The 26,020-nt window shown below is 40.6% G+C and overlaps 1 protein-coding gene across 1 annotated transcript in view; it reads left to right on the forward strand.

Annotated features, from left to right (window-relative positions):
- BTAF1 (B-TFIID TATA-box binding protein associated factor 1) overlaps window positions 1-22,321 on the forward strand; it is a 43,054-nt gene extending 20,733 nt beyond the window's left edge. The window contains exons 15-38 of the mRNA XM_083443472.1: window positions 101-205; window positions 490-639; window positions 1,072-1,214; window positions 1,364-1,538; window positions 1,987-2,190; window positions 3,628-4,054; window positions 5,045-5,235; window positions 6,136-6,289; window positions 6,371-6,480; window positions 7,314-7,515; window positions 9,043-9,191; window positions 11,886-12,038; window positions 13,073-13,194; window positions 13,291-13,458; window positions 13,611-13,688; window positions 13,777-13,906; window positions 14,000-14,141; window positions 14,286-14,416; window positions 15,515-15,640; window positions 16,111-16,263; window positions 17,540-17,751; window positions 19,346-19,505; window positions 20,188-20,358; window positions 20,703-22,321. Coding sequence (XP_083299598.1) covers window positions 101-205; window positions 490-639; window positions 1,072-1,214; window positions 1,364-1,538; window positions 1,987-2,190; window positions 3,628-4,054; window positions 5,045-5,235; window positions 6,136-6,289; window positions 6,371-6,480; window positions 7,314-7,515; window positions 9,043-9,191; window positions 11,886-12,038; window positions 13,073-13,194; window positions 13,291-13,458; window positions 13,611-13,688; window positions 13,777-13,906; window positions 14,000-14,141; window positions 14,286-14,416; window positions 15,515-15,640; window positions 16,111-16,263; window positions 17,540-17,751; window positions 19,346-19,505; window positions 20,188-20,358; window positions 20,703-20,852 — 3,906 coding nt within the window. The 3' untranslated portion in view covers window positions 20,853-22,321. The remainder of the gene's footprint in view (window positions 1-100; window positions 206-489; window positions 640-1,071; window positions 1,215-1,363; window positions 1,539-1,986; window positions 2,191-3,627; window positions 4,055-5,044; window positions 5,236-6,135; window positions 6,290-6,370; window positions 6,481-7,313; window positions 7,516-9,042; window positions 9,192-11,885; window positions 12,039-13,072; window positions 13,195-13,290; window positions 13,459-13,610; window positions 13,689-13,776; window positions 13,907-13,999; window positions 14,142-14,285; window positions 14,417-15,514; window positions 15,641-16,110; window positions 16,264-17,539; window positions 17,752-19,345; window positions 19,506-20,187; window positions 20,359-20,702) is intronic.
- Window positions 22,322-26,020: the final 3,699 nt, after the last annotated feature.

Here is a 26,020-nt window from a genome sequence, read left to right on the forward strand (position 1 = left end):
AAATAAAAAATAAAATGAAAACCATTGATATGCTTATTTGAGAATAAGCTTGTTTTGTTAGAATAATCTGCTTTGATAATTTCTTATTTGCTGTTTCTAGAGTTCTGCAGCCTGGCTTACTCCCATTTTGCAAGACATGCTAAGACATATATTTCAGTTCTGTATTTTAGAAAGCAATCAAGAAATTCTGGAACTAATACATAAGGTATGTGCCCTTTTGCAATTTAAATTTATCTTGCCCTGTTTGTAAATGTGGTTGTGTGCGGATGCTGTCTTGCAGTGTTCTATCGTTCAGTTTTAGCATTGGTCAAATCTGATTTGTACCATGCAGTGTGAAATGCTGTTCCTTGGAATATGTTGGTGAAAATTGTGGATGTATTTTATGTGCACAGAAAAGTCTTAAAGAAATTGGTAATGTAAGATGTTTGAATATGAAGGGTTGTTGTTGTTTTTCATAATCCTGTGAATGTTGTTTTTCTCCTTTTTTAGGTGTGGCTTGAATTACTAAGCAAGGCTTCCATACAATATGTAGTAGCAGCTGCGTGTCCGTGGATGGGAGCCTGGCTCTGCTTAATGATGCAGCCGTCACATTTGCCTATTGATTTAAATATGTTGCTAGAAGTGAAAGCCAGATCAAAGGTCAGAAGAGACCTGTATTCCTTTGGGTGGTGTTTTGCTTATTTTGTTGCATTATACTATGGAGCAATCTGAACTGTGCATGTCACAAGCTTAGGCATTTTCTAACTAAATGCTTGCACTTTTTGGCAAGGGCTGCCTCTTAATTTGAGAACCATGGAGCCCGAAACCATTCAAGGCTCAGGGGTTGCACCAGAAGGGTTAGTAGTATTGAAGACAAAGCTACGCAATTTTTAGAAATTATATACATTCTGTAAGAGTCAGGATTGTTTTCTAAATACTATTTGACTTGAAAAGGTATTACATTGTAGTGTTAAATGTATCTGTAATGGAAGGCTGCTTTTCTCATATCTGTAGCCCAAATTTAAAAACAAAAGAGTAGGATGTGAAAGCAAATGAGGCTTGCGCCAACAACGTTTTATATCTTGTTCATAGGAAAAGACAGGTGGCAAGGTGCGGCAAGGTCAAACCCCGACTAAAGAAGCAGTACAGGAATATATTGCTGGAGCAGAAAGTGTCGCCGAAGATCTAGCAACCAGGGATTATGTTGTTATGAGAGCCCGGATGATGGCAGCAAAGTCAGTTTATTACTGAAAATCTTAAAACGGTTTTTTTTGGAAAATCAATGAGTTTATAGACAAGCTATTCATAACATATTTCAAGTTTGATTGTGCAGAACAGTGTGTTACCTGAAGTGTAACTAATATAAAATTGATTGTTGTTCTAGATTGCTTGGAGCACTTTGCTGCTGTATTTGTGATCAAGGTGTGAATACTGTTTCCCAAGAAATAAAGCCAGCTGAATCACTAGCCCAGCTATTGCTTTTCCACTTGAATTCCAAGTCTGCTTTGCAGAGGTTTAGTGTTGCATTAGTAATCTGTGAGTGGGCTTCCTTGCAGAAGGTAAGACATGTACTTCAGTAAAAATGCATGCTTTTTCAAAGTTAAAACATTAAGCTTCAGTTATATTTTTGGAGCAGATTTACATTTTCTTTATACTGTCATGAGCTGTTACGCAAGGTGCTAATTTTAATGTTGAAAGCATGTAGCTGACAGGGCTGTGTTCAGTACTCCTGATGCACATAGACTGTGATTGAAAATGTATTGCTAGGCATGCACGTAGTGAGAAAACTGCGTTCAGAGTTTCTCGGAGATGGAGTAGAGTGGGTGGGTGACTAGCAGTTTGATAATAAGCCATCAGCTGTATTAGACATGTAGAACTAGTTGCATCAATTCTTTGGCCCCTTATAAGCAGTTGTATATGTTGGAAATAATTCTTCAAGGACAATGAAGATTGCTTGCACTTAAAATAGCTAATTTGACAGCTGAACGACATGGTGTTTGCTTTCAGGAAAACAAAGAAGTGACTACTGCTGTCCAGTCTCGCTTGCTTGGGGTCCTTTCTGAGCATCTGTATTATGATGAAATTGCTGTTCCCTTCACCCGAATGCAAAATGAATGTAAACAACTCATCTCCTCGTTCACTGATGCAAGCATTGACATGGGCAGCAGAGTAAACTGCAGTGTGTTTACAATAGATCAAGCGAATGAATTGGTGAGTGACTCAATGAAAGGGCTAGCCTCCAATCCTTAGGTGAGCAGTGTAAAAAAGAGCTTGAGCAGCCGTGGTAGCATACAAGCATTCACCTGTGGCTACACAGAAAGATATGCCCCCCCCCCCCGCATATTACTACTAAATATAGTGTGGAACGTATTACCAGTCTTCAGAGAGAAATCCCCTTCCATCTTGTAGAGGTGTCTGGCTTGTAGATGTGGACCGTAAAAGCAAAGCAAGGCACTTCTTCCTCAGTGCATCTTTCACCACTAACAGAGCTGGCCAGATCTTAATTTCACAGAAGGGACCGTATTAATCCCTTCACCCCAGGAAAGAAGTTTTAACAGTTAAGTTTTTATGAGAATAACATGTGCATACTGTGTTTTGTAAAGAGTACACTAGTTTTCTTTGATGCATTTTGTTACTCGATGTGTAATTCGTTTCATAAGTATTTGCTGCAGCCACTTCCAATTGCGAGGGGAAAGCACTGAAGAACAGAATAGTATGGCAATTGCCTAATTGCAAGGTGGGAGCTGCCATTAAAAAATATAAGTTACAGTGGAACCTCGGGTTGCGAACCTGATCCATGCGGGAGGCACGTTCGCAACCCACAGCACTGCGTCTGCACACGCACGAGTTGTGATTTGGTGTTTCTGCGCATGCGTGGGCGCCGAAACCCAAAAGTAACCCGTTCCAGTACTTCTGGGTTCGGCGTGGTACACAACCCAAAAACGCGTAACCTGAGGTGTCTATAACCCGGGATACCACTGTACTGCTGTCTTAAGGCAGCAAGGTACTACTACTGCAAAAAAATGAAAATGAGTCTGTATATGGTAGCTTCTACCCTCTTTAGGGCAACAGAATAAGCTGCAAGCCTCTCAGTCCTCCTTTACCTTTTCTGGCTGCTGGTAAAAGGGATCTGTTCTCATACTGAGATTCTAGAACAAGCAGAAGGATATTGAAGTGCAGGCACACCCTCATTAAGAGGGTCTACATACGGCTCAGCTCGTAATCAAGGCCTTCCTTTTCATCATACTTATGAAACTTGGAAACACAGGGAAACGATGCATCAATGTTTAGTAATGGATCTATCTGGACAAAATTTTGTCCAGGGTATTATGGACTATCTCACATTTGCCATTGCCACATCTCTGGCAGTTTTTTCTAGAATGCATTGAGCATTGCAATGGGTGTGCTAAGCATCTTAACTACTAAGATATTACTATGGAGGCTTATTTTGAACTTACATGTACTCTTGCCTGCCTTAGCTACTTCTGGAGGTAGAGTGTACAATATCACCTTTTTGGGGGGGGGGGGGACAAGCAAAAAACATGTATCACCTTCTAGCACCATGTGTAAACAAACCAGCAAACTTTGCTGTCCTTCTTTCTGTTGTAATAGAGCAATGTTGCTTTGGGTTAATTTTCATTTCCTTAGGTCACTACTGTCTTCAATGAAGCTACAGCCTCTCTTGATCTAAATCCTACAATTCTGCAGCAGCTAGAAAGCAAACGACAACAAGTCCAAATGACTGTTTCAGAAACAAACCAAGAATGGCAAACATTGCAGATGAGAGTGCATACTTTTGCTGCCTGTGCTGTTGTGAATCTTGAACAACTTCCAGAAAAACTAAACCCTGTCATAAAACCACTGATGGAGGCTGTGAAAAAAGAAGAGAACACACTAGTACAAAACCATGCTGCTTTGTGCATAGCAAAGTTACTTCAGCAGTGTACAACAAGATCTCCCTGTCCCAACTCAAAGATCATAAAAAACCTTTGCAGTTCTCTTTGTGTAGACTCGCATCTTACTCCTTTAGCATCATGCCCTGCACAACCTCAGAGCAGCCATGAAAATTCAAAAGGTAGGTTATGTGCTATTCTGTGGATGAGTAACTTGGTAGAAGAGAAACCTACAAAGAGGCTGTCCAAAACAGCTTGGGGCATTTGAATAATCCTTGACAGACTGTCAGAGCAGTTTTTCCAGCTAGCAGTAAAATCAGCATCTTTGCCTGGTACTGTTCATGATGCTTTCTTTGGATTCAGAGTAGGAAAATATTACAGAAACTCCTAAAATGTTGTTTTTTTTAACCTGGTGGTACCAACTGACCACTGGTTGATCGTTCTTGTGTTTGGCACTGTGATTTTTTTTAATGAGAGAAATGTTCTATATGAACAGCAGCTTTATTGTATTATGCTTGCACGGTGCTTCAGGTTTCCTTATAGGAAGGGAAACATTCATTTTCTGAACATACTTCTTTCTTGGGAATACCATTAGTGTTTGATCCATGGATTAAGTCGTGGTCAGGGCTTCTAGAAGAGCTTGAGGAAGTGGATCTTGGGTTTGAGCCTACCCTGATTTACTGTCACTGTATGGAGAAGAAATTGCTGTCCTTATCTGAACACTCACTCACCCTGGAAGTTTAAACGTGTTAGAGGAGATCCTATATCCAAGTCCCTCTTCCAGGCAAGGTGGGAGGGAGGAATAACATCTAGGCATATCATTTATTTAATTTCTCTCTAGAAATAATGTGCATCTGAATTTCATTGTCCACCCCCTCCCCCATTATGCCACTTCGTTTTAAGGATGTGCATTTCAAAACAATGGTTTTAGTGTTCTGTTTTGATCTTGCCCCTTTCTTTAATTCATCTCAAGTGTTTATCAGAGAACTGAATTCCCAGACTGTATTTCTAGTCTCTCCTTCATGTCTTTTCCTCTACTCTCCCTTCCCCACCCTCTCAATCCTCTGGAGAGGAAAACATATGTTCCTGGTTTTCCCCTCACTGTTTTTTATTAGCATAATTGCACCTTGGGTGTGAAAAAATGTTTTAATTGCCATCTTTCTTTATTGTAGGATCTAATTCTGAAAGAGATGGGATGCATCATACAGTCACCAAGCACAGAGGTATAATCACACTGTACAGGCATCAGAAAGCTGCATTTGCCATCACAAGCAGGCGAGGTCCTACACCAAAGGCCCCCAAAGCCCAAATTGGAGATCTACCTACAAGCAGTAGTGGAAATGTAACCACAGAGCTTGACGAAGTGGGTGTGAACTTTTCGTTTTCATTCTTGCGAATGTCGTGTGGTGCTCCACTCCAGGTGTACATGACCCTGTATAGCATGAGGTGCTAATGTGGTGCCCAGGCACCCTCACAGGCCTTCCCTGGCACTTTCAGTGTCCTGTCCCACCACTGAAATTAGGCTTGAAAGAAATACCCTGCTGTAGCCAATAGAATATGTGTAGTGAGTGATCAGATGCAGCATGTGTCAACATGAGTTTCTACAGTTTACAACAAACAGAATACATAAAGGATTAAAAAGAAAGGACAGAGAAATAATGCTTCTGGCGATGCTTTTCTAGAGTATTTTCCTGGTTTCTTTACTTCACTGGTTAGCACACAAGATGTGCATAAGTTGATTACACAATGCCTTGTAACTCTGAATAGGCTTCATTTTTTGAAAGCACAGTTATCTGAGATAATCTGTCTCTGATTAATGATAGTCCATTTGCACATGCAGATACTCAGTAATGAACATACGTACAAAACTGGCCTTGAAAACCATTTTCAGAATCTCATTTGATTTTGGAAATAGTCAACTAGTTGTGAAGATTTAGCAGTTTGCCTGTTCCTTGATCACATGCATTTTCAATCAACAGCCTTTGACATTAATCTGATGCTTGTTCATATTGTGTTTGTCTCTTCTGGTTATGGTTCTGTTGAGAGAGAAGTGATTTATATCTTGTAGGCCTATATCAGTGGCAAATTTTGCCTCAGTGTTGCTGATCTTACTTTGCTCTCTCTGTGTAAGTGTGATTGCTTTCTGTTTCCAGCTTGATATGTAGTCTAGGGCAGTCTGATTTATTCTGGGCAGGCTGTATGGTTGGATAAAAACTTTTTTATTTTGCTTCATAACCCTTCTCTTTACCTTATCAAATTCTAGGCTCAGAAGCCTTATGTTGTACAGAGAAGAGGAGCAGAATTTGCTTTATCCACTATTGCTAAACACTTTGGATGTGAAATGGCCGTGGGTTTGCCACATCTCTGGGACGCTATGGTTGGTTCTTTAAGGAACAGTATTGACATAGACAACTTTGGTATGTGTATTTCTTAAGGTATAGGTATTCTAAAAGTTGAATTCTGAAACTCTTCTGATAATATGATATTGCTTCTTGTAGACAGAAAAGTGCTGTTGGAAAAAGGAGATGGTCCAGCCCAGGAATTAGTGAACTCTCTACAGGTTTTTGAAACAACTGCAGCTTCTATGGATGCTCAGCTTCACCCTTTGGTAATTTAAATGTTTTGAATTTATTTCTAGCACAAATCTGTTATTTGCAAAGACCCCAGTAGTTACAGTCCTCTTCCTAAGTCCCTTGCTGCTGTTCTATTCCAAACAACGGCAGCTCCAACAACCACTCACTGACCTCTTATTTACACCAGCCATGCATCTCCACAAAGTTCGTACCATCAATACCACTGAGGTAATTTTCCACACTCTTATAACAAGATGAGGCAGCATGTTCACTAAATTTCCAATTAAAGCAGAACACCCTTTTTGATGCCTTTGATTGGGATGGTTTCTAGTTTTATGTTCCAAAACATATACATCTCCATGTTGATATTGGGCTACTCTTGTTCCCTCTGGTTCCTTGCAGGAACACCGTTCTGTTCGGTTCAGTTAACTCTTTACATTCATCATATTATTAGGAATGATGCAACATCCTTCATAGTAAACTTTACTGTGCAGATAATAGGATTTCTCTACGAGAGGTGATATGATACATATACTTTGCTTTTTTCTGTTTTTTACTGAAATTGTCTCTTGAAATGAATTTATGGTTGTTTCTTCTGGAAATGAGCCCAAAATATTTTAAGCTGCCGAACACCTAATATGTTCTGATTTTCATTCCATCCTGAATATAAAACGATACACTAGCATTACACATTTCCCTCTTTGTACAGAAGTTCCAGGAGCCAAGTAGCTTAAAGGCACCTAATGCCCTGTGTGTGATTATGATAAAGTTCTTTTTTGAGTTTATGCAGGTTGCAGTATTTAGCAAAATAGAATACTCACTGTTGGCATTCAGTATGTTTTAAAACAGCCGTGATTTCTCTTTGCAGCTGATCCAGCACTTGCCTTACCTTTGTATGTGCCTTCAACACCCCACCACTGCAGTGAGGCACATGGCTGCTCGCTGTGTAGGTGTAATGAGCAAAGTGGCCACCCTGGAAACCATGCACATTTTCTTGGAAAAGATTCTTCCTTGGCTGGGAGCAATTGATGACAGTACCAAGCAAGAGGGTGCAATTGAAGCTCTTGCCTGTATCCTTTTCTGATTCTAAGGAAGAGGTATTCATGTATGACTTTAAGTGCTGAAATGCTCTCCAGGTGTATGATTTCGTGAGGAAGATTTAGTAACTTTTGTGAAGCCTGGGGAGTTTCTTCAAAAGGGCAAGTGCTTCTGCAAGATTGAACTGGAGCAGAAATATTAGCTTCTTACTAGCATGGTATATATGATCACCTGATTCCAGGCTTGGTAGAAGAAAGATATTTTTTTAAGGAAATGCATAATAATTGTTTGAGCTCTAGTCCAAAGCCTGGAATTCTGTATATTGACAGTGGATACTCCTGTATAGAGAAAGTGTCCTAGAAACCATCCTGCAACCCACTAACTATGATAGTAATTACCAGAGACTGTTTCTACCTTGACCAGGTACATGACTTCCAGTTGCTCATATTCTCAAACTTTCAGTTCCACAAAGTCATGAGAGTATCTTGCTTCAGTAGTTGAGAAGATCATGTACCTATGCTCATAGCTGCCCAGCCTTAATGTGATTCCAGTTCCGTCTAATTTTTTTTAAACTTCCACAATTTATCGCATTTGGTGAAGGCTGTGCTGAAAGACACCAGAGATCCCTTGACCTTCATGAGTTGTGTGGTGTGAGGATAGCTTGAAGTGTTCTTGTGTGCAGGTTGAAAATTGCATGTGGCCCTTTGAATAGAAGCCAGAATTCAAGTAATGTACAGTTAACACTATCAGAAGTAGCATCATCAGGAGTCCACACATCTCGCTGTGGTTGCCATGGTGAGGGTACCACTGTGTCCTGAAGAACCTGATAATTCCAAGTTGTGTTTTGGGAAGGGGCGGGTGGCAGTAGAAAGAATGGCTCTGATGAGAGGGAAAGCAAAACAGCAATTACTGCGCCACATTGATAGGGCAGGAATTCACTCCAGCGGATACTTCATGGATGCGCCTAATACAGCTTTTATCAGGTCTGCTTTCTTTGGCTTATGCAGGGCTGCCTGCATCCAATCCCATGCTGCATCTATGCAACATGAGTCTTCCTCTGATCATTGAAAGGCAAAAAGTGGGATTCCCTCCCCTATATATGCCCAAAAGTTCCACCCTGTTTCCTTTAAAAATAATGTTATTTTCCATTAAGATGAATACTGCACAGCATGCTATAGCAATAGAAAATTCTATATTGGTGCCATTTTCTTAGCACTGAGCTGGAAGGTAGTTTTTAAAAATGTACCATCTGACCTGTAAAAGAAGAACTATCTGAAGAGAGAATGGAAAATGTAAGTGAGAAGTTTTCAGGGGTCACAAATATTCATAATTGGACCAGCTGCATCAAAAATACATATTTTCAGGGGGAACAGGGGTTGCATTAGGAAGTGGGAGGCAGGAAAGCCCCATTCCACAAGGGCAACACTGCTCTCAGAAATTAAGATTCATGCATATGTGATTCAGTAATTGTTGTTCAGATGCATTTTGGGTTTAGATAAGATGGATTTATAAGATGGTTCCAAAACTGGTAAAGAGAAGCTCCTTAATTATTAATCCAGGTGTAATGGAACAGCTAGATGTCGGAATTGTTCCCTATATAGTTCTCCTTGTGGTTCCAGTTCTGGGCAGAATGAGCGATCAAACAGACAGTGTTCGTTTCATGGCCACCCAGTGCTTTGCTACGCTGATTAGATTAATGCCTCTTGAGGTAAGTCAAAGTCTTTCATTTTGACTGGAGAGAGCCCTGTAAAAAAGCATATTGGCATATAGTGATAGAAAGGAGCAGTCTTTCGGTATTGCATCTTATTTAGGTAAATAGGTAAAAGTTTCGGGATTCAGCAAGTAATGCCTTTTGTGTCAGAAATCTTCTCAACTGATTAAAATATGAAGTCTTGGAGCTTGGAATATTATATTTTACAAATACTTGGATTGAACATTCACTTTGAATTTCAAATGCATTCTTTCATACGATGTTCAATTCATTCTTGATCCTAGCACCTTTCTAGACTTAGTTAAATTTGTCTTTGTGCATTTGCAAACACTGAAACTATCTCTATTATGACAGTGAAATTTAACACTGAAAGATCAAGAAACCACTCAGGAATAGCAAGAAACATAACAGCAGACAAAGAAGTCAGTGTTGTAGAAAAGATAAATGAGTCCTTTACATTCTCCTCTCTCCTCCCTCACCTTTGGTCAGTTTAAAGGAGGCAGGCTTGAAACTGACAAAGTGGGTGTCTGTGCCACGTAAATCACCGTTAACTCTTTTGATTTTACTGTGTCATAATGCCACTTAAAACATTAATTCTCAATGCCTGGTCATAGTTTAATCTGCTTGGGAAAACACTTCTCTGTACAGTTTGTCCTTCTTGTTTGGTTGCAACATAAGTTCGTCTTTAAAGCATCCTGTACAGACCACTGTGTGGGTTACCTTACACAATAGATCTGTGTGTGATCTACTGGTATGCAGATGGTGCTATATAAATAATGGAACCTGCATGTTAGATGACATAGCTGTTGAGGCTTTGAACACCTATATATCTGCAGAGTTCAGGGGATGCTCTGTTTGAACACCTGCACTTCATTGAGACTTACCTTACTCCCAATTCATAGAATCATAGAGTCAAAAGGGACCCCCAAGAGTCATCTAGTCCAATCCCCTGCAATGCAGGAATCTCAACTAATTACCATATTGGTCTGAATATAAGCCGCACCCGAATATAAGCCACACCTTTAAAGTTCCAGAGGGGGAAAAGGAAAAAAGGCAATACCCAAATATAAGCCGCTCCCTTAAAATTCTGCAGGCATTCACACCTGTTCCATTTTACCGTATGTCTGTTTCAACAAGGATATCCTAAAAGCCAATTTTTGTAAGGTCACACATTTAACTTTTCACGGTCGGAATTTGGAAAAAAGTAAGGCTTATATTCAGGCCATTATGGTAATTGTTTTTTCTGCTGATTGCTATTTACCGTATTTTTCGCTCTATTGGACGCACCGGACCACAGGACGCACCTAGTTTTTAGAGGGGGAAATCAAGGAAAAAAAGAAGCCTGTCTGCTTCTCCCAGAGCTTCTCGGGGCTGCGGGGGAAGCCCGGGTTCCCCCACCAGCCCCAAAGAGCAAAGAAGCCAAGACAGCGCGCGGGATCCATAGCTGCGCAACCTCTCCAGCCAGGAGCTAAACCTCTCCAGCGTGGCTAAAGAAGAAGACAAGGCAGTGAGCGCGATCCATCCCACTCGCTGCCCTGGCTTCCTCTTTAGCCTTGTGCAGCATCTTTAGTCTTGCGCAACGGGATGGATTGCACCCGCTGTCCACCGGTGCTGGACCAGATGACTCCTAGGGTTCCCTTCCAACCCTGCAATTCTATGACCTCGGAAGGTGTTTGGGGTCTCCACCACTGGAGGCTTTTAAGCAGCGGTTGGGGGACCATCTGCCTGGCGTTCTTTAGCTGTGATTCCTACATTGTGAGGGGGCTGGGCTAGATGACCCTCGGGTGGCCCTCCCAACTCTATACTACAGTTCTGCAGCAGGAGATCCACAGCCACTTCACACAATGCCCACTCCCAATTTTCATCTGAGAGACATGTAGCTTCAGTGTCTAGGTAGGTACCCCCCTACCTGCCACACTTCCCCCACCCCACTTAAGCTGAGGGAATTCCTGTCCAGAGAAGCTCCCAGGTGAGGCAAGGGTTAAGATCTACCTCTGGTAGATCTCTTGCGGCTGGAGAGGCGCGCAAGTCTAAAGAGGAAGCCAGGGCAGCGAACGGGATGGATCGCGCTCCCTGCCCTGGCTTCCTCTTTAGACTTGCGAAGCCTCCCGCAGCTGCAGAGGTTGTGCAAGGCTTTTCTAGAGGAGGGAGAAGGGACTGACTGGCGGTGTCAGTCCCTTCTCCCTCTTGGGGAAAAGCCCGCAAGAGCCGCGCGAAGCTTGTGTGGGGCTCTTGGGTGCTTTTCCTGCCTGCCTCCCCCCTGCATTCGCTCCATAGGACGCACAGACTTTCCCTCTTAGTTTTTAAGATGGGAAAAGTGCGTCCTATGGTGCGAAAAGTACGGTATCTGCCGATTCCTGAGTAGATCATGTAACGGAAGCATCACTATTTCTTAATTGTGAACTGAACACATTTCTACAGCATTATTTTCAAGAAAATAACTACACTGGAAGGCAGTAGTTTGTTTGAATGTTTAATTCCCATTCTGTGTTAAAAGTCTGAAAGCTGAGTTACTTCAAGTTAATGACACTTTCAAATTGTGTGATTTCATTATGCTTTTTGTAGAATATTAGTATTGATAGAGTTGAAACATGAATTAAAATTAACTTTTAGCATATCATGAACTTTATTTCTTATTTTAATTAAATATGCAAGATACTGTACATATAAATATATATTTTCTTGTTTCAGGCTGGCATTCCAGACCCACCAAATATGCCTGAGGACTTAATCAAAATTAAAGCCAAAGAGCGCCATTTTCTGGAACAATTATTGGATGGGAAAAAACTTGAAAACTATAAAATTCCAGTACCCATTAAAGCAGAACTAAGAAAATATCAGCAGGTAAATTCTTATGGGAAGTTTTTTATTTTCAAGACACACATAATTTCCTTATCAAATTTGTCTTGTGGGTTGGTTTGAATAGCTTTTATTATTATTTAAATTTGTATTTTGGAACCTGATGTGAAAATCATATAGTTTCTGGTCTTCTGAACACTGCTTCCAATCATAATTTTATGAAGTCTTGAACATAAATAAATAAAAATTCCAATTAATGCCTACCTGGAAAAAATGCAAGTACAGTGGTACCTCGGGTTACATACGCTTCAGGTTACAGACTCCACTAACCCAGAAATAGTACCTCGGGTTAAGAACTTTGCTTCAGGATGAGAACAAAAATCGCATGGCGGTGGCGTGGCGGCAGCAGGAGGCCCCATTAGCTAAAGTGGTGCTTCAGGTTAAGAACAGTTTCAGGTTAAGAACAGACCTCCGGAACGAATTAAGTTCTTAACCCGAGGTACCACTGTAGAGTTGTATAGCTTCTACTGATCAAGAATTGTATCTAATAAGATTCCTGAGATTAATCATAAAATACATGAGCAGAGTTGGAAATAAATTCCTCTGTGCAAGCACCGTACTAGGTGGCTTTTTTTTTGTACTTAAGACGTTTTAGAAATATTTATCAAATTCTTGGCTCTAGTGCACACTTCTGAGTGCTGGCAGTTTCATGAATTGGTATAATGTTAACATTAAAGTGTCAGAGGTCTGGCTGGGAGGAGAGGACTGAGCTTTTACTTCTAGCAGAATCTCTAAGAAAAGCATTAATACTCCCCCAAGAGGTGTGGCTACTGGGGAGAAAAATGCTTTTTATTCTTCTTCTTTTTGCTAGATGAGTGGTAAGACTTTTTTTTTTTTTTTTTGGCACCAGAATTTTAATGTATTTCAATTTTGCCTCTTGTTTTCACTTTATCTAGCCTACTTGCTGCCTGTTTTTTTTTGCCTGTGAATGTATTTTAAATGTTAAGAACTGTGGAGGCCTTTTTAGGGGGCATAAGAACAGAAGCCTAAATTATGTTCCTCTTCCTTTCTGTTCACAGGAAGGTGTGAATTGGTTGGCTTTTCTCAACAAATACAAGCTTCATGGAATCCTCTGTGATGATATGGGCTTGGGTAAAACCTTGCAGTCCATCTGTATTCTTGCAGGAGATCACTGTCTCAGGTAGCATGCGCAATTACGGCTGGTCAGTTTTTACATCAACATATCTGCAGTATAGAAGATGTAACATTTCTTGTGATTTGGTTTTGTTCTCCAAAGGGCCCAAGAATATGCAAGAACTAAGATGGCCGATAGTGTTCCACTCCCATCCTTAGTGGTGTGCCCTCCCACACTCACAGGCCATTGGGTGGATGAAGTGGGCAAATTTTGTTCCAAAGAGTATCTAAATCCTTTGCACTATACTGGCCCTCCCACAGAAAGGGCTAGGTAAGTACTGTAATATAGCTTGGCTCTACGATTTGCTTTGCAGTGACAGTTCCTTCTGTTGTGATTATGTGAAAAGTACTAAAAATAAGTGTACAGGTTTATTTTTTGTTGCTGTCTCTAAAGTTCTACTTTTTATACTTTATCTTCTTAAGGTTGCAGCACCATGTGAAAAGATACAACCTAATCGTAGCTTCCTATGATGTTGTGAGAAACGACATTGATTTTTTCAGGTAAAAGCTATAGTTCTTCCTGCTATTTTGAAAGATACTGTATGTTTCAAGGCTATTTTAAGTTGATTAGTTGTGTTTTCTTTCCTAGAAATATTAAATTTAATTACTGTATTCTTGATGAAGGCCATGTCATCAAAAACGGAAAAACAAAACTGTCCAAAGCAATAAAACAGTTGACTGCCAATTATAGGATAATCCTCTCTGGGACACCAATTCAGGTAAATCCCCGCTATCTCTTGAAATAAATAAATGCATGAGAACTGGCCCAGTTTGCCGTAATTAAAAACAATGATTGTTTATCCTATTTTCAGAACAATGTCTTAGAATTGTGGTCACTGTTTGACTTCCTTATGCCGGGATTTTTGGGCACTGAGCGCCAGTTTGCAGCTCGCTATAGCAAGCCCATCTTAGCAAGCAGAGATGCCCGGAGCTCTGGTCGAGAACAGGAGGCCGGTAAGAAGCAAGCTCTGTTGCTTAATGAAGCACTGTTGTTCCTGGGGAAAGTTAATCCTGCTGTGGGTGAGACACCAGAAGAATCCTGTTCTTGTTTAGTGGCTTTGCTGATCCATATGCTCTTCCTTTGGTGGGCATTTGCAGGTGTTCTTGCAATGGAAGCATTGCACAGGCAAGTACTGCCGTTTTTGTTGAGAAGGATGAAAGAAGATGTGCTACAGGATCTTCCGCCCAAAATTATTCAAGACTATTACTGCATCCTCAGTCCTCTACAGGCAAGTTCCTTGCGCTGGTTAGCACTCCACTGATACTAGTAAACAACAAACGAGCCTGTTGTAGGTCTTCTCAGATCCTATACTTGTTCCAAATTGGAATTTTATTATGTTGTGTCCTGCCTGAAAAATATTGCTGAGGCTTGCGTCCAAGATAACATTCTCATTGATGAGCAGTTAGTCATAACTTCTTGGGCTCAAAACCCTTATTCTCTGGACTGTTGAAATAGCTTTTGTCTTGTTCTGTAGTTCATATGTAGTGTATGGTCAATAATAATAATAATAAATAAAAGGGAATCAACAGTGAGGACAGTTAATGCTGCTCTGGTGTGGAGCAACAGCTTCTGTCCCTCTGGATATGAATAGTTGAATAGAGTGCCCTTTTCTAAGCATTTTCCTTTGAGCTTATGTTAAGAATAAGATAGTTGTGGTTGTATATTCCCTTGCAAAGAGGAAATGTAGCAGCTTAATCTTGAAAATGGCAGTGTGTTGAGCATTCAGTAGTTTAAATTGTTGCTGGATTATAGTTTGGGAAACAACAGTACCTAAGAAATGAAACAGAAACCATGGCTGTCTAACACAGGATGCTTACCTTCTGTCAACTATATTGTTGAAGTTACTGTGGGAGTAGGTAAATAGGTAAATGACCCCTGGATGGTGAAGTCCAGTCAAAGGCAACTATGGGGTTATGGCATTCAACTCGCTTCAGGCAAGGAGCTGGGACTTCCCCACAGACAGCTTTCCAGGTCATGTGGCCAGCATGACTAAACGGCTTCTGGCGCAACGGAACACCATGACAAGTGCCAGAGCGCACAGAAACACCATTTACCTTCCCGCCGCAGTGGTACCTATTTATCTCCTTGCACTGGCATGCTTTCAAACTGCTATGTTGGCAGGAGCTGGGACAGAGCAACGGGAGCTCACCCCGTCACGCAGATTCGAACCACCAACCTTCCAATCAGCAAGCCCAAGAGGCTCAGTGGTTTAGACAGCAGTACCACCGTCTTTAAAAAGATAGCTACTGTTGAATACACCCCTTTGTGAGGTAATTTTGAAGTGGACAATAGTCGATTAAGCATAAATTTATTCCTTTCTTAATAGGTTCAGCTTTATGAAGATTTTGCCAAGTCTCGTGCCAAATGTGATGTGGAAGAAACTGTTTCAGCAGTGTCACTGGTTGAGGAAACTGAGAAACCAAAACTTAAAGCCACAGGACATGTGTTTCAGGTTGAAATTTCATTTTGTTACATCTTCCTTACAAACATTTAATAAAAGTAGTAATTTTTATGTAACTGGTGATTGTTTGATTAAACACTGTAGTTATATTGAACCAAAGCAGTGAGCTGCCTCTAAATTTCCAAAATAGATTTTTAGCTTAGTGATATATAAATGTAAAATTTATTAAATAATGCATTATAACTTATAGAGTGCGGAGTATTCTTAGATTCACAGGAAGCAAAGAAATTATTTTTTAAAAATACAGGGTAAAGTAATTGTTCCAGGGACAAATTTGTCAATCATATTCTTTTCTGCCCTCCGCAACCAATGAACATTAGTTAGTTGTTAGTATGCCATCTACCTCCAATCTTTGGCAAGATTTCGACGAGTAAGAGAAATATACTGTCTTGTACCTTATCCGAATATATATTAAGTTGTTATGCATGTTTAATGGCTTCCTTCATGGGGTTTTTTCTTAGGCATTGCAGTATTTAAGGAAACTCTGCAACCATCCAGCATTAGTTTTAACTGCTCATCATCCAGAGCACAAGAGGATTACAGAAAAGCTTGCCGTTGAGAATTCTTCCCTTCGAGACATCCAGCATGCACCTAAACTCTCTGCTTTAAAACAGGTGAGGAAAACCTTGGCTGCATATCTAGTTTTAGGAAAAGTGTTCTCCTTAAGCCTATTCATTTTTATATGCAACAAAGGGATGGGAAAGCAATTGTTGTATCAATTAGAAAATTCATAGAATTGTAGTTGGCAGGGACCCTGAGGGTCATCTGGTCCAACTCCCTGCAATGCAGAAATCTCAACTAAATCGTACATGACAGACGGCCATCCAACCTCTGCTTCAAGACCCTCAGAGGAAGGAGAATCCACCACTTCTCATGGGAGTTTTTTTCCACTCGCTGTCAGAAAGTTCTTCCTGATGTTTAGTCATTACTTGAAACCATTGCTTCAGGTCCTAGCTTCTGGAGCAGCAGAAAACAAGCTTGCTCCATGTGACAGCCCTTTAGATAGTTGAAGACGGCTATCATATCTCCTCTCAGTCTACTCTTTGCTAGGCTAGACATACCCAGTTCTCTCAACCCATTCCTCATAAGACTTGGTTTCCAGACCCTTGTTCATCTTGGTCGCCCTCCTCTGCACACATTCCTGTCCTCCTTAAATTGTGGTGCCCAGAGCTGGACACAGTGCTCCAGGTGTGTTCTGACCAAGGCAGGATAAAAGTGTTCAATATAGATCAGTTTATAAAAAAAACACATTAAGGAAATAGGAATTCTATCATCCTGAACACATGTGCATGATTTCTGTTCTTGTTTTGTTGCAATCCTGGAATCAGCGTCTTTTATGAAAAGCAGATTTGCCTCTTGCTTTGTCACTCATCGTGTCTCATTTCTAAGTGTATGTCAAAATACTCACACGCGGTCATTAGTATGAAGTAGATTTCACCCATAACTACTTTAAAAAAGAGAAATAAATGGTGCTGCAGCTGCTGTGTCCTAGCCGTTCTCTAGCTTCTAATGCATGTAAATGTGCACCTCCAGAGGGTCTAAGAATAAAATATTTTTAACTTCTTTGCAGCTTCATTGGTTTCATGTTTTGATATTATGACACCTAGGAAGGCGCCTCATCCATTGTTAGATTTGGCTGGTCCTGTATTTTCTCACTGGCAGCAGCTGTCCAGATTCTCTGGCAGCGATCTTTGCCATCACCTGCTACCTAACTGTTAATTGGCAGTGCCAGGGATTAAACATTGGAATTCTGCATGCGGAGCATGCACTGTCCTATTTGAGCAACGATGACTCCTCCAGTGGATGAAATCTGTGTAATCATTTTCAGTGGAGAATATATGCCTACTAAGTTCAATGACTAATGGCATGCTTTTGTATTTGGTCTTTAAGCTGCTACTAGATTGTGGCTTGGGAAACGGAGGCTCCTCAGAAAGCGGCACAGAAGCCATAGTTGCACAACACAGGATCCTTATCTTCTGTCAACTCAAGAGTATGCTGGATATAGTTGAACACGACCTTCTCAAGCCCCACTTGCCCTCTGTTACTTACCTGCGACTGGATGGCAGCATACCTGCTGGTCAGAGGCATTCCATTGTGTCAAGGTAAATCCAGTGTCAGATATATTCTAATAGAGTAGCTGTTGCATGTAGAGCTCCCACAGTTGCTGAAAGAAATGAAATCCTATGGTTCACTTGCGTCGACTTGGAATGAATAACTCAAATGGCCCCAATGGCCTGCTTTTATGCTGGATACGGAGGAGAGGACCTCTCATCCTTGGCATCAAGCAGTTGGTCCCTTACCTTTCCCGCCCCAATCTGGCCACAGTGATCCATGCGACAGTCACCTCCAGGCTTGACTACTGTAATTCGCTCTACGCGGGGCTGCCCTTGAAGGTGTCCCAGAAACTCCAGCGGGTGCAGAATGCTGCAGCGAGGCTCCTCACGGGGTCTCTGCCATGGGAGCATATTCACCCAGTGCTTTTCCAGCTGCACTGGCTCCCGGTGGAGTACAGGGTCAGATTTAAGGCGCTGGTTTTGACCTTTAAAGCCCTTCACTGCCTAGGACCCTCATACCTACGGGACCGCCTCTCCCGGTATGCCCCACAGAGGACCTTATGGTCCATAAATAGCAACACCCTAGTGGTCCTGGGCCCTAAGGAAGTTAGATTAGCCTCAACCAGAGCCAGGGCCTTTTCAACACTGGCTCCAGCCTGGTGGAACGCTCTGTCTCATGAATCCAGGGCCCTGCAGGATCTGATTTCTTTCCGCAGGGCCTGTAAGACAGAGTTGTTTCGCCTGGCCTTTGGCTTAGAGTCAATTTGATTCCCTCCCCCTCTTTCTTTTTTCCTTTCTCCTCCTGTGAAGAGGCTGCATCTTAATGTTTTAATGTTGTATTTTAATCTTGTTTTTTAAGTTGTATTTTAATCAACTTGTTTTTATTATTGGTTGTTAGCCACCCTGAGCCCAGTCGTGGCTGGGGAGGGCAGGGTACAAATAAAATTTATTATTATTATTATAAACATGAAAATGGCATTAAGGTGAACTTATCAGCAACAGTGGGTACTTTTCCCTCTCTTACTTTTGCAAGACGACATTTTGCTTACCAGATGTTAACTTAATGGACAGAAATTCTGCCTGGGTTCCTGACTGGAAGCCATACAAGAGTTTGCCTTCCTCTTAGCATACTATTTTGCTTTGAACTCACATTTTGCACTCATTGCTCTTGAGTCACAATGGGTTTTGGCACTTTGTCACTGGGCAGGGACCATAACTGGGATGAGTAGAAATTGGCTGCTCCCACAGTCCCAACCTAGAGGTGATGGCGCTATCTACAGACCCAGGTTGGTGAAGGTATTCAGAAGTAGCTCATATTGTTGACTTGTCTTAAGCTGGGTTTTCTAACCTCTTCTCCCTTCCACCTCAAGAGTTAGGCTAGAGGTGCCCTGTCGGCAGATGAGCAGTTTCTAGTGAAGCCATGGTTTCTGTCCATGCAACACCAAAGTCTCTGGAAGGGGCAAGCAATAAAGTTGTTACAGTTTTAACACAATCTAGCATCAGTTTCTGACCTGTCTCTTTCCCTTTCTCTTCAGTCCCTCCACCCCACCAGCACTCTGTCTGCTCAGCCCTGCCATTGTGGGTTCAAGCTTTTTCTGCATATGCAACCATGTAAATCTAAACTGGCTTTTTTCATTCACAGGTTTAATAATGATCCCTCCATAGATGTCCTCTTACTCACCACTCACGTTGGTGGACTGGGCCTTAATTTAACTGGAGCTGACACAGTGGTATTCGTTGAACATGACTGGAATCCAATGAAAGACCTCCAAGCCATGGATCGAGCACATCGTATTGGACAGGTAAAACATAATTGCTGCTGATTTGGAAGCAATTAAAACCATTTCAATAAATCCAAAATCGGTTTAAGCTTCCTAAACCAATGCCATACATAGCCCCCATCATTCAGAGTTTGTGCTTTCAGTTTATAACCACAATTTTCTAAGATAATGGAGATGTGGAGCTGAAAGCATTAGCATAGACTAGCTAGCGAAGAGAGATTCAAGGCAAAAAGTTCTGGTTAATGCAGTCTTCGCCCTCCTCCTGAAAAAAATGTTTCTTCACTTTTCACCCTGCCCAAAAATAGATATTTGCTATTTGAGAAGGGATCTCATTAACACCCGATATAATTCCTAGGAAGAAAAAATACTGTCCTAGGAAGGAAAAAGGACTATTTATGTATTCCATAATTTCTTGCAATTTATTCCATACTCCTTTAAAGGTCCTCATTGGGGTCTGCTTCCTTTCTTTCCTCTCCACCGTTGAGCCAGGCTTGGGTTCTCTTATGCTGTGAACATTTTTGTCTTGTTCAAAACCTGGATTGAAAGTACAGTGAAAAATTTGCTTCCAGTGATGAAGGCCTCTATTGCTTCCTTTATTTTCTATTATGGTGTAATTGAGTGTATATCGAGTGTCTTCCACTACATTTTCTTTTACCCTGTGGTAGTTTCTTGAACGCTCACGAATATTAACTGTCTCCTGCAGAAACGAGTTGTTAATGTTTATCGCCTGATTACAAGGGGAACCTTGGAAGAAAAAATAATGGGTCTGCAGAAGTTCAAAATGAATATTGCAAATACAGTGATTAGTCAAGAGAATACTAGTCTACAAAGCATGGGGACAGATCAGCTACTTGACCTCTTTACACTCGACAAGGTAAAGAGTAGCTCACATATGATCACATATGAAGCAAGCGGCTAATGCTACCGTAGTTGTAATGCTTTGGATTAGTCAACAATGTTTGGTAAGATTTGCTGTGGACTTATAGCCATTCTCCCTTTATGCCGGAAGTCTTTCATTACATTGATGTGAGAAAGATAAGTACCCTCTTGCTTCTGCTTGCTATCGTATTGTAATTTGCAGAGACTGCTTTAGGGTTGTTGGATCTTTTAAGTACTGATTTATGTATTTGCAGATGCTTTCTGGCTCTTAAAATACATAGATTTCAATGTGCTTCTCTTTCTCTTTTTCTTCCACTTCACCTTCCAAATACCTTCAAGGATGGAAAAAATGAAAAATCAGATGCTGCCCCTTCTGCTTCTGGAAAAACAACTATGAAGTCTGTTCTTGAGAATCTTGGAGACCTGTGGGATCAAGAACAGTATGACACCGAATATAGTCTTGAAAAATTTATGCATTCACTCAAATGACCATTTTAATACAGTGGTTGCTAGTTGACATTTTCAGCTGATATTCAGCAACTCTTAAAGCAATTATAGTGGACTTCAAGCATAACATGTAAATATACTTGTGGAAAAATTATGAGAAAGGGCTGGCATTTTGAATAGAGCCGCCTTTGTCACTTTGGGATAGTTAAAGTCTTAAATACTTGCATTATACAAAACCTCTAAATGTAAACTTACTGTAAGGTAGTTCTGAATTTCCAGACTAGCTACAGATTCTTATTTGATAGAAAAATAAAACAGGTCTTAACAGGTTTTGCACATGTTGATAAGTGTTACTTCTCTTTTGAAATATGCCTGTTGCTCCCTCTTCCCTCAAGCTGCAGTAATTTGTACAGAGTGTTTGAGTATTTAACTAGTTTGTTCTTTTAAACCTCACTTTAGCTAACTTTCATGGTATACTTTAAGAATGTTTAGTCTAACAAGTTAGAATGAGGTTTAGATCTCTTCAGGATATATACATTGGTAGAATAATGGCGAAGCCTATCACTCTGGAAGAATATTAGGGAATTAAATGAAACTTCAAGTATTAAAGTTCTCAACTTTATATTTAAGTATGTGGTGCTCTTCAGTCTTCTGACATTTTGAGAGCAGTTGACTTTTTCATAGGAATTGCAGGTAATGGCTTATTTTAGGCCATTTCCACATCCTGTTTAGAGGGTGCCATTTTTAAAGTTTGTGTGTGTACATATCTATATGTATATATGTGTGGCTAGAACATAGCCCAGTTAAGAAAGCAATTGTATGAAGTAGACTTCAATCCTATTTTTTTTAAACCAAAAGAGCAAATATATAAACAGAGTTTTTCTAGCAGTAGATCTTATAAAATTGAGGTTCCATGCTAGAAAGACTCTCTAATGCATGAACCTCTTAACTGAAAGAGGGAAGAAGCTTTGAGGTCCAGAGAGGTAGTCTATTTAGAAATGCCTTCAGGGCATCAGAGGGAAAGAAGTATTTACAAGCTGAAATCATGTAACGAATTTTAGGAAGCTTTAATAACAGAGTAAGAATAACAATAGTTGTACATTTTTTTAAAAAAAGTGTCTTCTAAAAGGGAGTCAGTAGTGACATATGTCTGTGGATAGATGTGCATGTCTGTACCAAACGTGGACACGGTTTTCTAAATATATTAAAGGCAAACCTACATAAGCTGTCAGAATGCATACATGAAATATATGTTTAGCTGTCATATTTAGGGTTGGCGCTTGCTGTGCAATTCAGCATCGGAGCTTGAATAGCCATGAGATTTCAACAATATAGAGAGATGGTTTTAAATGTTGACTTACAGAGCAAGGTCATTTTGCAGCACTTGCATATGAATGGACGTGTGTCAGATTGCAGTAGATATATGAACTGCCATACTGTAACATTAAACTAGCATTCCGTAAAAAAAAAAAAATTAAAAAAGCCAAACTGGCATTAATCATCCCGTTATATATCTCATGTAGTTCTTTCTGTATATTTGGTCATAAACCTGACAGCTGCATGGAAAAAATAAAATAAAATTGGCATTTCTCTGGATGAATGTTTTGTGGGGGAAATGCAGCTGGTTTCCTGGCGCTGAACACTTACAAGATTGTGTGATCTGGTTTTTCTATTAAATGGCTGAGGAAAATCACACTATGACACAGATCTATCTACTGCTATTTCAGCAGAGGATTTTAATGACTGATCTTGGTATCCTCCTGTCTGTCCTCGCAGGCTAATTCAACTTCTTATGAAAATGCCTGATAAAGAAATTGGGCAGCATAAAGCATGCATATAGTTATCAGTTGTACTTTGAGAAAATGTCTGACTTCTACTAGAATATGTGTGCACAAATTTAGGTCTACTCTTTATATCTAGGTTTTATTTAGACTGTACATTTTAGGACAATACAAATTATCTTCTATGATTCTATGATTCTATGATCTTCTTTTACCTCCCTGAAATGTTGTCAAACACCATCTCTCTCTCCCACCCCCCTGTCTCACACACATGCTGCTACTAACCTCTTTTGCCACCTTTCAGCAAGAGCTTACCCTCTGCAGTGTATTTAGAAATGATGAGCTTATTTGGTTATGCTCCCTGTCACCATCCTTTTTAATTGCTGGCAGCCATTGTAGGTAGCCCTGGCTATTTATAGAATCAATAAACACTGCCTGCATTTTTTGATGTTAACTAGGTAACTTGTGTTGGTTCCTGGTCGTGAATTGTAAGTGAGCTGTGCTTCTTGTATGTGTACAGATCATTAACGTTCAATGGGAGATCACTTCTCTGCAAAGAGATGTGTGAGCTCTTCCCATATTTGGAATACATCATGGCGGTTTGTAGAGGGGTTAACTCAGTTTCAGTAGTTAAATGTGTTCAAAACAAGGAAATGAGTTTACTGCTGTGTTCATGCTGCTGTGTGCTGTCCCTCTGGCCCAAACAGTCAGATGCAGAACCACCAGATTTAGGTGCGTGTGCTTTTAATTTGGAAGCATAAGCAACTTCGTAGTAAAATATACAAGTGGTGCATAAGTGGAAGCAAGCAGGCAGGCAGTCTTCTCAAGCAGGTCCTCAAAGAGCATCTTGAGCTAGTCCTCCATTTTCAGCTAACTCCAGCTTGAAACACTTGACTTCTTCTCTTCTGTTTTCTTCCAAACTACCTACTCTGCTTTCTGTGTTTTCTCTTTCCCCCATATACAATTCACATCAAAATCTGATTCATTTAAAAACACTGAAAGATCCCAAACTGCCAGGAGATCATCTCCTTCTAGATGCTAAGCAATTGCCCCTGATGACTTATTGATGTTCAGTTTATCAGCAATTTACCTAACAAAAGAATAGTCAGCCAAAAACCATTAACCCCTAAAATGAACATCAAATCTCTGGATTATACCTGTGATCTTAAAAATGTTTACATACCTTGTTAAATGAGCTCTGTTAAGAATCGGTATGAATATTGGGAGGAAGCTGAAAAGGTTTGTGTGTGTTTATTTTAGGGCTGCTGTATGGAAGATTAGACTCCTTTTTAGGAAGATGTTTAGATGTCACTTTCTGCATTGTAAGGATTACTGTAAATTGTTCCCATCTGTGTCTGTTAGGAAGTAAATCTCATTGAGCTCAGTCAGACATATTCAAGTAAGGATGTATAAAACCACACTCTTAAAGTGGTAAATGGGAAGAGATGTTTAGGGGCATGTAGTCCTCTGGAAGCTACAAAATATGGGTAGGAAGCATTGTGGAAGCTGCTATAATATTGGCACTCACAGCAGCAGCTACCTTGGCCTTAATTCAAGAAGCAAAAGTGGGATTAAATGCTGGAATACAGAAACCATAAGGTTAGAAAGCAGAGGCTTCCCACTCATAAAATAAAATAGGCTATAGCTGTCGTCTAGCTATAAAATGCCTCCAGCAGCCCTAAGTAACATTTACTTATCAGTTCATCACCTTTATTACTAGTCAATTGGGTGGTTTGTAAACCAGTCAAATACAGTAAAATATGTACATGATCAGCATTTAAGCTTCAAGTATTTACAGCATGCATAGGCAAACTTGGCCCTTCAGATGTTTTGGGACTACAACTCCCATTATCCCTAACCCCTGGTCCTGTTAGCTAGGGATGATGGGGGTTGTAGTCCCAAAACATCTGGAGGCCCGAGTTTGCCTATGCCTGATTTACAGCATAAACTACCTGATGATACCTTAAATATATGTGCTCTGAGAGAAAAATGCCGTTAAATAGTAGACTACTTCCAAAAGCGATACCAAACTGCCTTGGATAACCCACAGTTGCTATTTATACATTACACTTATTTTAGTACATTGGTTGTCATTGGCATTGCTGTGCTTCTGTTACAACACCCACAGGAGTGAGGTAAATATTAATGATGGCTATTGTTTAAGCTCTAGTTCTAGCAAAGTTCTGCATCAACCTGCTTTAAAATGCCATGAGACCTTAAACCTGGCAATTTTATTTCTATAGTAACCCAGTGAGTCACTTTGCAGAGGCTTTAGGCTGTCCACGTTGTGATTTACAGGCATGAATTTCTTATTTGAATGGCCAAAAGGTGGTGTTGAGGGTACTGCTTAGCTCCATGGCATTAAATTTATATTATCCCACCGCTATTTAATTCCTGCATGAAATTGTTGAGTGAACTCGTCAAGAGTGTTGGAATGTGGTGCCATCAAATATGCAGATTATCCCCCCTGCCCCCCCCAATAAATCCTAATTTTTCATCTTGTTCAAATGAGGCAGTAGAAATGCCAGACCAGTGTTTGGGCTCAGTAAGAGACTGAAGAACTGTCAACAAACTGAAACCCAGTCCTGATTATCAAAACCCAGTTTGGCTTATGTATTTTGTGGTTTTATATTCTGACTTTATCCTTTGAACCATCCTGAGACCTGCAGATATAGGGCGGTATACAAATTTAATAGCAGCAGCAGCAGCAACCACAACATCTGAATTCATTTCCTTTTCAATGTCAATTGGTTACTACTACAGGCCAATATGGCTATTTCAGAGGCAAATGAAATGTTTTCTTCCCCCTTAGCGGGTGACTGCTCAAGTCTTCCTACAAGACATTTGCGTTAAATGACATTTGCTGTGATCATCTTGGCCTCAGTTTTTCATCAGCCAGAGGAGCTGTTTATAGCCTCATTTTTCCTCCATGGCAAAGTCTCTTAATTAATGCCCCATGATGATTAGGCCTTGTGCATGCAACCTACTAAGCACCATGCAAATGAGGAATCCTTCCCTACCTTCTCTTTTTTCTCCTTGGGCTTGATTTGTTTTACACAGCTGCCTGTTGGTGCAAGTCCAACATTTCATTCTGCCAGCAGCAGCTCTGCAGGTTGGGTTGTAGAAACTCTTGGAGGAAAAGAAAGCAGATCACCCGGCAGCATGCTAGAGCCAAAGTCAACTGCTTTTACATGATCTTACAGGCAAATTCCATAGCTCCATGGCTGTATGCATGCAAAATGTCCCAGGATCAAATCCCCAGGTAGGGCTAGGAATGCCCTCTGTCTGAAATTCTGAAGAGCTGCTGCCAGTGACAACAGTACAATAAGTTTGAAACTTGGAAAATCATCTTGTAATGCAAGGAGGGCATGCAAATCATTTTTAATTTGAGGGAACCCTTTATAATCTTGCCTAGAAATAAGCATTGTT

Source organism: Podarcis tiliguerta (genome assembly GCF_965153285.1).
Source record: "Podarcis tiliguerta genome assembly, chromosome: 5".
NCBI classification, from domain to species: domain Eukaryota; kingdom Metazoa; phylum Chordata; class Lepidosauria; order Squamata; family Lacertidae; genus Podarcis; species Podarcis tiliguerta.